The following is a 14,346-nucleotide window of genomic DNA, read 5'->3' as shown; positions in this document are numbered from 1 at the left end:
ATCCATAGATTATTTGTAAATATTTTTTTGTAATTAATCTTTGTAAAACTTTTTTGTAATTAATTATTTGTAACTGTTTTTCGTAATTATCTGTAATCTCGAATAAACATTGAACAGTGTAAAAGTAAACGAAAATATTATACATTGAACACATCAGTTTAATTATCATTTAGGAGAATTTGACTAGTACAAAATTGACAAATATGTCCTATGGCTCTGCACTTGCTGCACCTACGCAGTCGAGGAAACTCTCCAATAGATGGTATTCTAAATGTACTTGGACATCCAGAACCACGCGGTTCAACTGCTGGTGGCAACAAACTATTGAACGGGAGAATATGGTCAGGAACTTCCCACTCGACTTCATTCGACAAAGGAAATATAGTCTTAGCATATGCTGCTCTCCACGACTCAGCCGTGTAGTACAAAGAACATAATGTTCTCGCTACAAAGCCTCGATACATGGCCATCGCGACTGCATGCTCACATGGAAAACCCTCCAACTGAAATCTCATACAAGTGCATATGTTATCAGTCAAATCAACCATGTATGCCGTATTACGTGCACATTGCACGAAGAAGCGAAACTCATCAAGTGCTTCTACATTCAACTTTTTCGCAACATCTGCAGCTTTGAAGAGTTTCCCCTCTTGAGCTGGGGCCAGCACACTGGTGCAACTCTGTGACGCCGCACGTCGGTCATAAAATCACTGTTGCAGCTTGTTACGAATGTTCCTAATCATTGCGAGAATTGAAAACTCTCAATTTATCTCAAATAATGCATTGAGAGACTTCGCGTTATTCGACGTCATCATGTTGTATCAACGTCCTAGAAAGTATGACCGCGCCCAATGTCCAATCCCCATGTTCGTTAGATACTCCCACGTCGCTAATGATTTATTTCCTATCTCGACCATGAACTGATTACACTCCTCAACACTGTAAGCTTCGACTGCTCTCCTGAACAATGAAACGGTGCCTTTACCCCGATATCTAGTCTTCAAATTGCCTTATATATGGTACATGTAATACCCGTGATGTGTCATGGGAAAAACTTCAGCGATACCGTTTATTATAGACTGTCCCCGATCAATTACAAAGACAAGATCTTCGACTTCCCCGATCACTTCCCTCAGTCTAGAAAAGAACCAATGCATCGACAAATCATTCTCGTTGTTGACTATGCCAAATGCAAGAGGGTAGATTTGGATGTTGACGCCTTGACATGTAGCAATAATCAACTTGCCTTGATATCTAGCTTTCAGAGTTGTACCATAGACTAAAACCCCGAATACATTATCTGAGAACCATAAAAAAATACTTAAAACAATGACCGCCCCCCGTCTCAATAAAAAATATCGAGTCAGGATTAGTTCTCACCATATTATGGCAATACCTGGCCAATTTAGCATAACTCTCCTCGGCTGATCCCATTAAATCCTTCAACGCACATTCTTTGGCCTTCTGGTAGCTTATGACCACTCTATACTCTCGACGAACATCGTTAATGATGTCCGAAGGTCGTAGATCTTCCGTGGATCCTAATACTTGTGCATTATATGTTGACCAATAAACCATGCTTGAACCTGCCTATGATCATTTCGAAAAATTTTCACTTAGCAAGTATGTTCCCGTACATATTTGCAAACTACAAAGCACTCATTCGTGTCCATCTTAGTCGCTCTCAAGCGCCAATTGCAATTGTCGTCAACGCAGGCAACTGTCAACAATGACTTGATTGATTTCTTTACCTTAAACTCAAAGTAATATTTTAATGTCATCTGATGCACAGCATCCTGCAAATCTTTCTTGGTTTCAAATAGTTGCTCGACATACAAATTCTCATCATCGAAAATATTATCTACACCATCTTCAAGAACTATCTCCACTGTCTCCCAAAAATCTCGATCATTATTATCCGCTCCATCTGAGTCTTCGCGTTCACCTTCGACAACATCATTCTTAACTAACATCACGCCAAGAACAGTGGAGTCTTATGCATTTTATTCAGTTCTAATAGATAATTCAATTCAGCATCATTAGTAACAAATATAGGTGGAATCGGAATGAACGAATCCCTATAACTATTGAATAAATATCTCAGTTGCATATCGTACTGAGAAGAATCGACATTCAACTTATTTTGCAAATACCGGTACACTTCTGCATATGATGTACTCTCTGTAACAGGAATTGCAATACAACCACATACATCACTCGTCCATCTCCATTTTCATCTATTATTTTCATTCAGTTCGAAATCATCGAAATAACAGACCGAGATTGTCATATCTGCATGACGATATAGAATTTTTAAATCAATTACGACAACAAAAATTTAAATATTTATTTATTTAATCAAATTGTAATTAAAATTATAAGACAATTGTCAAAACAGAAATTAAAAATAATAATAAATTCGTAAAACAGTCGAAAAAACAGCCGATTGTGGATTGTTTTACAGTCACAGCCGACTGTCACGTCGGCTATTTAACAGTCGACTGTCGGCTTAAATAGTAGCCTGTCGCTGTTAGATAATGCCCTTGTTTTAAATTATCTAATATTTTGTAATTATATAATGCCTTTGTTTGAGTCCCATTTTTTTGGGAAGAATAAATTTTTGAATAATGTATTGATGAAAAATGTGTTGTTAAAAAATGAAGAAAAATTTTGGATTTACGTATAATATTATTTTATTGAAAAATGTGTGGTTAAAATGATGTCAAAACACGGTTGAAAAATGTATTTTTCCAAACGAATGGGGCTCAAACAAGGGCAATATATTTAAGGGCATCTTTATATTTTACCATTCAAGAGGTTAATGTGATAATTTTCAAATTTTTAAAAGTCAAAGTGAAAATACCTTTGAGTAGGTCAATTTTAAAAGTACCCCCACAATCGGTGTTAACTCTTTCCAATAGACCTCTTCCAGCTCAGCTTCAGTAGGAATCAATGTGGAATTAAACTTTAAAAAACATAAATTTACCTCTTTCGATTTCAACACAATATCAATGACGACAGACGCTAACCTCTTCCGCATTTCCCAAACAACCATTCTTGGAATTACATTTCGATATTTTGTAGCAAACTTCATTCCCAAAGTTGGAATCGCTTTGAATTTTCAAATCTATTATAAAACATACATTACTATCTCATGACAAAAATTTATATATACAAAATATTACAAGTCAAGTATATTATTTGTTCATACCATTATAGCAAGAGAAAAGTCGTGCAAAGAAGACCGACAACGTGACTCTCTTCCGACATTGGAACTTTTCAATTTACCCATATCTCACGTTTGAATACATTCATCATGTATTCAAATGAAATCTTCCCCCACGGATACTTCTCGAACTTGTCCAAATCATCCACCAAGTCCAACCACCATAAATCGATGTAGGTATTTTCTTCTGTGACTCACAGGACATACGTCAATATTACGATCAATCCCAACTTATACTTGTCTTTCTTTCTCTTCTTACAACATGCAAATGCATTGTAGACATCTCCTTTTATAATTTCCCCCCCACTATTCTTAAAATATTCTCTCACAATCTAAGACTCCGCCCCCAAAGTCTTATCTACATCATTCTCATCAGCTGCATTTAACCTAGTGACTAAAACAAATTCTTCCAATCCAAACCTCGCTCGTTTATCTCCTATCTTGAACCACACTTCTCCATTTTTGTTGGTCTTCATTTTCCTTAATAACAACTGTTGGATGACTTGTGAAGCCAACCTTATATTCCTAAGTCTAAGCAGATATCCAAAGCAGCTCTCCCGAAGCTTGCTTTTGTGATTTGTATCCAGTTGTTCATAAACATCTTGTACTACTTGGAGTCTACATCTTGTTGTAATCGTAGCGTCAGTCTGAATATTCTCTACAATTCAAAAACAAAATTGAGAATAAATATTTATTATCTACAAATATGATACAATTCAAAAACATAATAGAGAAATTCCATATACAAAAGTATAAATTTTGTTGGGGTTTAAACAAATTGAACAGATTTTCATTGCAGAAGAATAAAAATGTTAGCCAACTTTCCAATGTTGAATTTGGAAGGCCAAAGAATTCATTTACGTATGTGACAAAAATGTGAGCCAACTTCTTAGCAAAAGATTAAATTCAAATCACATAAATACACTAGCACAGTAAGCTCCATTGCCAAAATTAGGTCAATCCAAGCACACAACAGTGATCATGACAAAGCTATAAAAATTGCTAACACAACTCAGAAATCCAGCTAAACAGTACCTGGTATAATGTCTGAGGATTTTTCACATAAACAGCAAATTACGTGCTTAAAATTTTAAGGATTCTCCCCCAAAAATTGGTCTGCCAAATAGTGTTCGAGTTTCTAATGCTCCTTCAAACGGCGATTTCTTTTGCGTACGCCACTATAGTGTAGAAGAGAGAGACCGCGCAGTGGAGAAGAGATGGTTCGAAGGTGAAAGGAAAAAGGAACGTTTGGAACTCTCCTGAGAAGGAACTACGTCGTTCCTTTTTTAATTTGGGGCTCAATTGGAGGGGAGGGGTATAGTAGTCTTTTTAAATATTTAAATACTTATACTTTATATTATCAAAGGCCTTTTAAACAAAAACCAATTGAAACAAAAACCAATTGAAAGGCAGCCTTCCCAACTCCTTTCCCCATCATAGATATGCTGCCATCTAATGCTCATTGCTCATAATTTGGGCAAATAAATAAACCAGACCCCTAAAATCATGTCTGGTTTGATTACAATGCAATAACAACTCTATAGATAGAGAGACGAAAGACTACTTCATGCACGCCAACTTCCTTATCTTCTCTTTTCCACTGCAAATGAACATGCAAGTTAATTAAATCAGATATACGTATGTACTTAGAGGGTGAAAGCAAGCAATTAGAGATGGCTAAACTAGTCAGAAACCTTAAAAGACATATTTGGTGTGGCATAAGGCTAGACAATACAGTAAACATTTAAATTCCCTTCAATTTCAATACTACCAACACTATGTTTAGTCCACTTCATCAGACAAGTTACAAGTCTCTAACAGCTAGAGCTCTTCGCTTATCTAAGACGTGTGAAATAAAAACTACTTCGATATTCATCTTATCATTTCAAATCAAAATTTCATTTCTTTTTCTAATGTACGGGTAACGATTTGACATTGTGTTTCCTTAACAATTTCTTCTTCAAGTAATACCAAACTATGAGCAGTTCATTGCCAGTTGGGAATTGAATATATTGCAGTAGCAGAGCCTCAGCTGAAGTCCACAATCAGTAACTTCCAAGACCAACATACTGTCCACACGGTGTCTATTTTCCCAATTTCGGTATGTAAATTATAGTTTTTTGGAGGGGTAACAAGTGAACCGCAAAACTGCACTTATAATATGGAAAAATAAATAAATAAATAAAGATCTTTAAAAACAGCTCACAGAAAGAGACGCACAGAATAATGATAAATCCTTTTAGTATCTAAAGCACTTTTTTGCATGCAAAATTGCAAATCTTACTTGGTTAGTTTCTAGGATTTTCAAAAAACCATTAGAACTCGCAACATGTGAATGGGATAAACAGGAGGTAATGAACCCACGTTTTTTTTTCCTGCATGTATGGTCACACAAGTCTAAAAAATTTCAGTGAAGCGAGAGATCTACCAACATAGGCTTTCAAGTACAAAAGGTAGAGTTGCATCACAACATGGATCAGGAATTGCAAAATAACCTTTAAGCATCAAATTTAAAGAGTCCACAACACAAAACCTTACGAACATAATAAATTATAAACATCCCGAAATATGAACATTTAGCTAAGAGTTACCTTTCAGGAAATGAGGGTAATAACTCGTCAAGGGCCTGAACAAAAATTGAACCAAGGACATCATCCTTAGAAGAGGCCATTTGATTCCTTAATACTGTACATATAGAAAACGCATCAGAAACTGTTAGTCAGCTAACAAGTCATGCCAGTTCTCTTGCCAATGTACAAGGAAAAGGAATAATAAAATAGAACAAGGATTGACTGATAGAAGACACTAGCAAGGTCCATTTTATTAATGATTAGTTATACTGTTCATTCACGAGGATTTAAATGTAACAATTTAAAAATAAATAAATTAATAAAATATAGCAAACGGAATGATAGACAGTGGCAAGCACAAATAAGTATGTACGTATTTTATCTCAATCAGGTTTCTTCTCATTGTTAAAAAAGATGTGCAACCTGTGCAGTCTGACACGAAAGCAAGGAAAACTAACAAGGACATATTTGGATGTTGGATGGCTCCCACGTGAAGCCATTTAGAACCTTGAGCTGTCTGGATTGACTCCTAACAAAAGTTTCTTATTTCAGTTTAACTAACAGGTTACTAATTTGTTTTTTAGTAGGCTACAACACTAGGCTATCAGTTTTTGGATTTAAGTGTACTAGCCTTATTACATTAGCTGGGCCAGGTTTTTTTAATGATAAGTCCAAAACAAATCAAAATCTTTAGAGAGAAGACCAAATTTGGAACTCAAAGTTTAATTATGGTTTTAGAGCACAGAATACAGTAACGCCATACAGCGTGCCCAGAAACTATATACTCCATACTTGTCACGACATCATCAAATTTACACACAGATAAAAGTAGTTCATTCTTTGAAAAAATCAGGTAAGCATAATAAATCAATAAAGAAAAGCTGAAAACAAGAAGCTAATTGAAATCAGGTTAATTTATTAAGCACGGTGAATAGAAGAGCAGGAAGATATATGGTCTCCATACCTTCAGAATACTGAGGAACTGAAGCAAAATTTCTGAGATATGATCTGTCACCTTGGTACAAATCTATGCCTTCAATCTTGGAGAATTCATCCAATATATAACCAATTAAATCATAGGCTACGATACTAGTTTTGTCACAAGCATCTTGGACCTCGAGGTATTGATTAACTGCTTTGCTATGGTTATTGACAATGTTTGATTGTTCACCAGAGAAGTTTCCAGAAAATTCATATTTTGGGATTTCTGCTGAGTTACTTGAAATTTCTTGACTTACAACGTCATTCCTATTTGAATTTTTATCAGGAGAGACAGGAGTAGATACATTTTCCTTAGCAGTCAACAGCATATCAGTACAAGCCATTCTCAGTTCCCCAGTACTTCCCGATGGGTGCTGATTTCTATCCATGTTTTGCATGTCAACACACATCTTTGATTCTATACATGAAGGAGAATGTACAAGATGAAAAGACTCAACTGAATCTGCTTCATTAATATGCATAGAACCTAGAGTGTAATTTAACCTTTCATTATGTGAAAGCAATGGGGAACAGTTATCTGTTTCACTTGTAGAGGCAGGTGAGTTTGTCCCCGCTAGGTTGGTCTCACCAATACTTTCCATTTGGTTATCTGGATCGTGAGAACGAAACCTATAAAGTTCAGGAAGACTCAACTCTTCTTCATTGTCATCATCAGAAGTAGCAGCCATTTCACTTTCTTCTGAATCCTCCATGTAAGCTTGGGCAAAATCTTGGTCAAGTCTATGTTCAGAAAGCAAGTCCCACACAATTTGTTTTGCCTGAGCGCTAACAATTAATATACACTCTACCTCATTTTTAATCTCCTCCTTCATTAGTTCTTGAGAAGATGAATTTACTTTTGAAGACAGTCGTTTTCTTCGAGATGGAAGTTGAGATCTTCTATTGATAATGGAAAGTATTTCGAGTAAACAATCTGGGACATTGTCCATATCACTGCACTCGAAAAGATAATCAGTCAATAGATTCCTTACTGCCATGCGCAAACTTCTATCTGATAATTCAGTACTAGGATCCAGCAAAAACTGTAATTTCTTAAGCTCAATCAAGCTCACTTTCTTTACATCATCTAGTAACCAGATAGCCTTTGCAATATCATTTTGCAATGCTTCAGTCTCTGGTGAAAATTTACGAAAGTCTATTACAGAAGGAGTGTTGTGTATTAGCTTTAATGTCAAGCCTGCAACCGCCAATGCATTGGCTAACGGTTCTGGGGTCTCATCCCCTTCACCAAGTTCCAAGAGCATCTTCATGCACCTTTTTCTCACAACACTGATTAAACTGTCACGTCTCCATCCAGATTTAGGAGACTGCATATTAGGAATGTATCTAACACCTCTCAGCTTCCTATGCATTGCACTCAATGTTCTGAAAGGCATGTCCTCAAGTCCATCCAGTACCTTGATGGCAGCAGAGTGATAGGATTTCGATCGAGAAGACAAAGCCACCTGATTGATACGAAAGTTTTTTGGGTCTTCCAGCAACTGACATAATAGTTTCAATTTTGTTTCGGAATTATCATTTTTTTCCCCAGAACGTGTTTTAAGATAATCTTTTATCATCGTCTTCATTCTCCAGTTGGTTTTCTCAAACTTAATCATTCCACCTGTCAGGATCTCAAGAAACGAACATAAGCCTCTGTTGGTCATATCATCTAGCAGGTGAAAAAACTCTTTATAATCATTATACAAATCAAAACTTTGTATATCCTCTTGAGCCACCTGATCTATTTCACGCTCACAAGCACCAAAACCCTTTTCAACAAAAGTTTTGATGTTCTCATAGCATACCTGTGATTATAATAGATTTGAACATAAGATAAGACAGAATAACTTCAAACAAACACACACACAATCCACCCATCCGCCCCAAGAAAAAAAGGAAAAGAGAATCACACATGCACATTTGTATAACTAAATCACTATTTTCTCGATAATCACACCAGTGATTGCTGATTTATGAAGGAGGGTAAAGAAATAAAAATGCTGGGCATAATTGTATGTCAACCATGTCACAACATACTACACAAAAGCTTATTTTATTAATGTTTATCTCCAAATGGACCTCTAATCGGAAAGATACAAAATTATTGAACGCTTGCATACTTGAAGTCACATAAAATACAGTAGCATAGTGGATAATGACTGATCTGCCATGTAAAACCTTATTGTGTGACAATAGGCATACATATTAATCACACAGCACAATTTATGAGTACAGTCCTACCAGTTAATGTCAACAGAACATTTGGTGTTCCAATGAAATTAATGCAGAAGAGTAATGCAAGGATAAAATCAATAATCGCACAAAGTTATAGCATTTCTCAAAAACCATTTCATGACTCATAAGCGATATAATTTAGCATATTCCAAAAACTTACGTCATCTTCCCTAAGCAGTGACTCAGGCAAAATCCTGCAAATACAAATAAAAATTTAAAATATACTAACTGTAAAATCATTATAACAGTTCAAAATATATGAAACTACACCAGCAAAAAAGGAAGAGAGTACGCACACACACCAGCATGAAAGCAGGATAAAAAACAGTCAACACTCCTGATTCCTGATCAATGCTATACCTTGTCACATGGACTGAGATATTGTGAAAGCCTGAAAGGATATGCATGTTTTTCTGAGCATAAAACTCGCTAAAACCATTTAGGCTGTTGGACTCCATAGAATTGTCTTAAAAAATTGGCTATATGCAATATGACATATCTTGAAAATTGACATTATTTATGGTGTAAGATCTTTACTGCATAAGAGAACACTAAATAATCTTGCTGATTAAGATGAAATTTCACTAATAATAACTAACAATGTGTGTTTAGCATTAAAAGGAAGATAGTAATAAGTACAGAACTTATGCCTCTAAAATGTTCTTCTTTCAGTAACAACTAACTGTTGCAAGAACCTGGAAATCTAGATTGAAGAAATGATAAACAAAATTTAAACAGTTTTGCAAACTCTATCATTCATCTTTTGCAGTCTTAGGCTCCTACTTGAAGTGTTTAAAAGAAAGATGCAATTGAATTTTCAATCTTTCTGCAAAGATAAACCTCATTAACCAGTAGGTTTTCAACTAAAAGAGAAGATATTAAATCTATATTCGTTTTTTTCACTCACCAAATAAATTTACCGAATAATTTATGCATAACTACATGTGATTTACTCTTACTATCTTAATAACATGATGAAATTTATACATACGATACAATTCTATCTGTACTCGACCAACATATAATAAACACACTATAAATTTTAAATTCTGCAATAACACTAATGGCACGCATCTGGAAGAAATGTTATTTCTAAAAAATAAATCAACGAAAGTAAAAAGATCATGCAAACGCCGAATTAAAGATGAAAACGATAAGTTTGAAAAAGGAATTATAAAAAAAAACAACAGATACATACCTGTCATTGGGAGGTAGGAGTTCTTCTATTTGTTGTTGTTCCTTCTTGGACAAGGGTAAGTCCATTAACCACCTGAGCAGCAGTTTTTGGAATTTTTCATAAACAGGGTATATTAAAACAAACTAATAAATTAAATAAAAACAAGACCAAGAAGGAAGAGAACTTCACCTTCGTTTGAGCCTAAGGAGATTCTCCTGTTCCTTAATATGAGATGCTATGGTCTTGAAATCCTCTTTGTACCACTCGTGTCTAATTACTTCTTCAAAATGCTCCTCCATTCTCTGTTTTTCTTTCCTCTCTTCCTCCTTGTGAGTATGTCGGATAGAGACGTGGGGTTGAGAAGGGTGACCTGCATTGGCCAGGTAAAGGTTAAGAGTTTAGTCTATGAAAAAGGTGAAACAAAAACAAACAGAAGCCTTTCCAAAAGTTAAAGTCAAGAAATTGGTTTCAGAAAGCTAGAGCAAGCTCAAGTGCAAGCTGTTAACCGAGTGAATCGTAATGAAGAAGAAAATGCATTCAGCCGCAGCAACGCTATTCTATGAGAATGTATATCATCAGTACCAGTGGCGACAAGAGCTTGCCGTACAGGAATCAGAGATGAGTCTATGGTGCAGTTGAATGTTGATGAAGGACACAAGGAATAGAATATATTGGAAACAATTCCCAAAGTCTATTATCGATAAAATATAACAATCAAATCCAAAGTGGCAGAAATCATTGTTTTAAGCAGAAAGAAAACTACCCTAAGCCAGGCAAATGACATAATGAACCTGTTAGTGCCATTATTTATTGAAGACATAATTAAAGGACTTTTAAGTATAAAGAAAGCAAACTAAACAGCCCACGGTAATTCAACCCCAGATTTCCCTACACACACATCCGTGCGCTTCCTATTCGTTCATCTTCAGGTGGTCACACCTCATATAAAAGTCCCAGCTTTTGCCACTACATCAGTCTATTTCAGTTTCACCTATTTAAATACTATATTCCTCTTTATCATATGAAATTTTCTCATAGAAGCGTTAATGTATGTTACCCGATATTAAAGTTCAAATTCTATATCTTAACAGGAAAAGAATGTACCAATACCAATGAATAAATTGCACCATTACAATAACCCTTATTTGCAACATAAAATATCAAATAAAGCACTATTAAAACAAGAGGTGGCGCCAAGATTCAACCACGTAGAGAGCTAGGATAAATTTATTCTACGCGAACTTCGAATTATTTTTTTTTTTTCATACCGTTGTTCCGGGGAGAATTATAGTTGTAGCCGGAACCGGTAGGAGGCGACAAGGGTTTCTGATACTGAAGGACGACCGATAATTGTAAGCGGCAAGCACAAGAGTAACGATTGTTGGGATGATTCCAGATGAGCTGAATTTGGGGAGAGAACCGTTGGGGAGAGAGCCGTTGGAGAATTTTTGAGAGAGATTATGCGAAACAACTGTTGATAGGGTTTTTAGTTTTCGGGTTTTCCGGGTTTGATAGGGTGAAAATAGAATTGAAATTGGATTTGTGTTTAATACATTTTTTATTTATGGAATTCGAATTTTTGGTTGTTTTGAAATTTGTACTTTTTTTGGTTTTTAAGGAAATGGTGGGAAATTGATTTTCCTATTTACTGTAGCATTTTTTTCCTTTTTTTTTTTGATAATGAAAACAAAATTTAAGAATTATTGTAAAAAAATATTTCCCTTTAAATGACAATTTTCATATAAAACAAAGTCAAACGAACACCGAAAGATAAATGATTTTCTTGAATTTTTTTTATTGACAATGGAAATAAATTTAATTCCCAATACCAGTAAAATATATCACTCTAATTGACAATTTTCATATAAAACAAAATCAAACGAACACCAAAAAACACTTTTTTTTCAATATTTTCCACGTGAAAAATTATATCAATCAAACACAATAATTTACAATTTTCAGGAAAATAATTTTAGGCAATTCAATTCTATCTTTACAATCAAACGGACCCTAAATATATTTCGATATATAAATATGAAATAACAAAAGTGAAAATTACAAGAGTCCAGACATTTAAATATCACAATGCAAAAAATCCTATGGGAAGGTTTTTTTTATTCAGAATTAAGATATTAATTTAAATATTAATGGTAATAATATTAATACTATAAATATTTTCATCCCCTTTTCATCCCTAAAATTCAAAATCATTTCATAGCGTCTTCTCTCATCACTTTCTCCAGTTAACCCACATCTTCGATGTTATCGCCCACTGTTGGGGACCACCGTCAAATTTACGGCGACAGTCGTTCACCAGCTCGCTCAGGTAAAAGCGTAGCAGCTGCATCTTGTAACGATTGGAAATTTTATCGACGATTCATGGCATTTGCCTGGGGGTGTGAGCGCCAATTCTTCTCTACTTACTATGGTGACGACTATGGAGTAGTGAGCGTGCTCCTTCTCTACTTAGCTTTTGCCGGTCGACGTTGCTGTGAACGACAGCATCACGATGGTAGGTGTAGATCTAGGTAGCAGTATGGTGTAGTGTGGTGGTGAGTCTTGGATCTACGTAGCGATGTGGTGTAGACCGTGTGTTGTGGTTCTGTGCAGACGGTAGCTATAGTGATTGGCCTTTTTTGGTCGGTGTTTGTTGGTGGTTGTGGTGGTGTGGTAAAGGACACGGTGGAAGCTTTTTTGTTGGTGGTTTGTTTTAGGTAGTGATAGTGTGGTTTAGGTGATAATGGTGGTAGTTTTTTTTTTTTTTTTTTTTTTTTTTTTTTAGTTGGTGGTGGTGGTGCGGTGTAGGCGATGGCGTGTTGGTTACGGAAGGTGTGATGTGGTGGTGCATTGTTGGGGACTTGGGGGTAGTGGTGATGCTGGTGGTGGCGTCGACCGCGAGATGTTGGTCGACGGTTATATGGTGGTATGATGTAGTCGATCGTTGTGTTTTGGTTGGTCGTGGTGGTGTTGTAGCGGGGCAGGGTGTAATAGTGATTGTAACCAACTATTTGGTTGCTATATGACCAAATATTGGTGGTGGATTGATATCGGAGGTAGAGTGTCTAGTGTATGTAACCAACGATTAGGTCTGTGACCTTAAAATTCAATCATCTGTGACTAAAAAATAATTTGTGACCAATAAATTTGAAAATTTGTGACCCATAAATAAACTCTAACTTGTAATTTGAATGATCCGTGATATCGAAATAATTTGTGACCCACAAAATTTTTGATTTGTGATCACGAAATAATCTGTGACCAATTAATTTGATGATATGTGACTAGTAAATAAATTCGTAACCTATAATTATGAATCTGTGACCATTAATCGTATAGCACTGACTTTATTATATTCATTTAATAAATATTTTCAATTAATCAAATATATACTTGAATTTTGAATTTTCAAACTGTCTACCTCATTTTTGAATTGGTATAAATAATACATCTGAATTATGAATTTTTCCCATAACAAAACCCATTACCTTTTGCTTTAGCCGGGTTTTCTGAGGATGGTGTAACCTAGGAGAGTAAATTAAATGGAAGTTCACTAAAGTTTACTATTGATTACAACTTGCTAATCGAAGAATAATAATTCTATTTGTACCGAATTGAGAGTATCGAAAGTTGTCCTCCCCTCTCACAACTCACGTGGACCTCACATGAATATAAAAATTTATAAATGTGGTCCCCACCCGCTATTATGAATAGTATGTAAAAAAAATATGTATATGTAGCATTGTTTATCGAAAAATAAATGATTATCGAATGTGCTCAATCAACTATTTCTTAATTTATCCATCCATGACTAGGCTCAAATTCGTCTATACAGCTGGACAATAAATTCCACTTAAATATAAAAAAATGACATGGACGATTCCATATCTTCTAAAATTATTATTTTCTAAATAACCAAATCACCTTCATCTTCAAATCAAATCCTCTAACTAATTCATTCAATTGTTAATCCCAACTTTGTAATACATATCATCAAGTTCTATATCTACATGTCAATTAATTGAAATTTAGACTGTGCACAGTCCATCCCAAATTGGTGCGAACCCTAGATTTTTTTCCTTAATCAATTCAATCAAAATTTGGCCACAAGACATAGAAAGATTCTTGTCGTGGTTGCCAGGAACATGGAGGACCCA

At 35.2% G+C, this 14,346-nt stretch overlaps 1 protein-coding gene across 6 annotated transcripts; it reads right to left on the bottom strand.

The window, feature by feature from the left end:
- Positions 1-3,112: 3,112 nt before the first annotated feature.
- On the bottom strand, positions 3,113-11,708 carry LOC111405906. 6 transcript variants are annotated; one of them, XM_023035007.1, is made up of 7 exons: positions 11,461-11,708; positions 10,382-10,562; positions 10,214-10,285; positions 9,176-9,209; positions 6,761-8,585; positions 5,818-5,911; positions 3,113-3,884 (listed from the first exon to the last, which is right to left on the bottom strand). In XM_023035007.1, the coding sequence occupies exons 2-7, from the start codon at positions 10,489-10,491 to the stop codon at positions 3,869-3,871; spliced, it is 2,151 nt and encodes a 716-aa protein (XP_022890775.1). In that variant the 5' UTR covers positions 10,492-10,562; positions 11,461-11,708; the 3' UTR covers positions 3,113-3,868. The 6 variants fall into 6 exon arrangements, with proteins under 6 accessions (XP_022890775.1, XP_022890774.1, XP_022890773.1 ...); XM_023035006.1 differs by lacking the exon at positions 3,113-3,884 and adding an exon at positions 4,601-4,826; XM_023035005.1 differs by lacking the exon at positions 3,113-3,884 and adding an exon at positions 4,839-5,374.
- Between the last annotated feature and the right edge of the window lie 2,638 nt (positions 11,709-14,346).

Source organism: Olea europaea, chromosome 12, assembly GCF_002742605.1.
Source record: "Olea europaea var. sylvestris chromosome 12, O_europaea_v1, whole genome shotgun sequence".
NCBI classification, from domain to species: domain Eukaryota; kingdom Viridiplantae; phylum Streptophyta; class Magnoliopsida; order Lamiales; family Oleaceae; genus Olea; species Olea europaea.
The sequence above is the reverse complement of the archived record's forward strand: the minus strand, read 5'-3'. Positions and strand labels throughout refer to the sequence as shown.

Bases quoted from the DNA above. Each gene is read 5' to 3' on its own strand.
- LOC111405906 (XM_023035004.1), bottom strand. From the start codon at position 10,491: ATGGAGGAGCATTTTGAAGAAGTAATTAGACACGAGTGGTACAAAGAG. The intron at 10,286-10,381 runs GTGAAGTTCTCT...ACTGCTGCTCAG, and splicing joins CTCCTTAGGCTCAAACGAAG to GTGGTTAATGGACTTACCCT. The intron at 8,586-9,175 runs GTAAGTTTTTGG...TTATAATCACAG, and splicing joins CACTGCTTAGGGAAGATGAC to GTATGCTATGAGAACATCAA.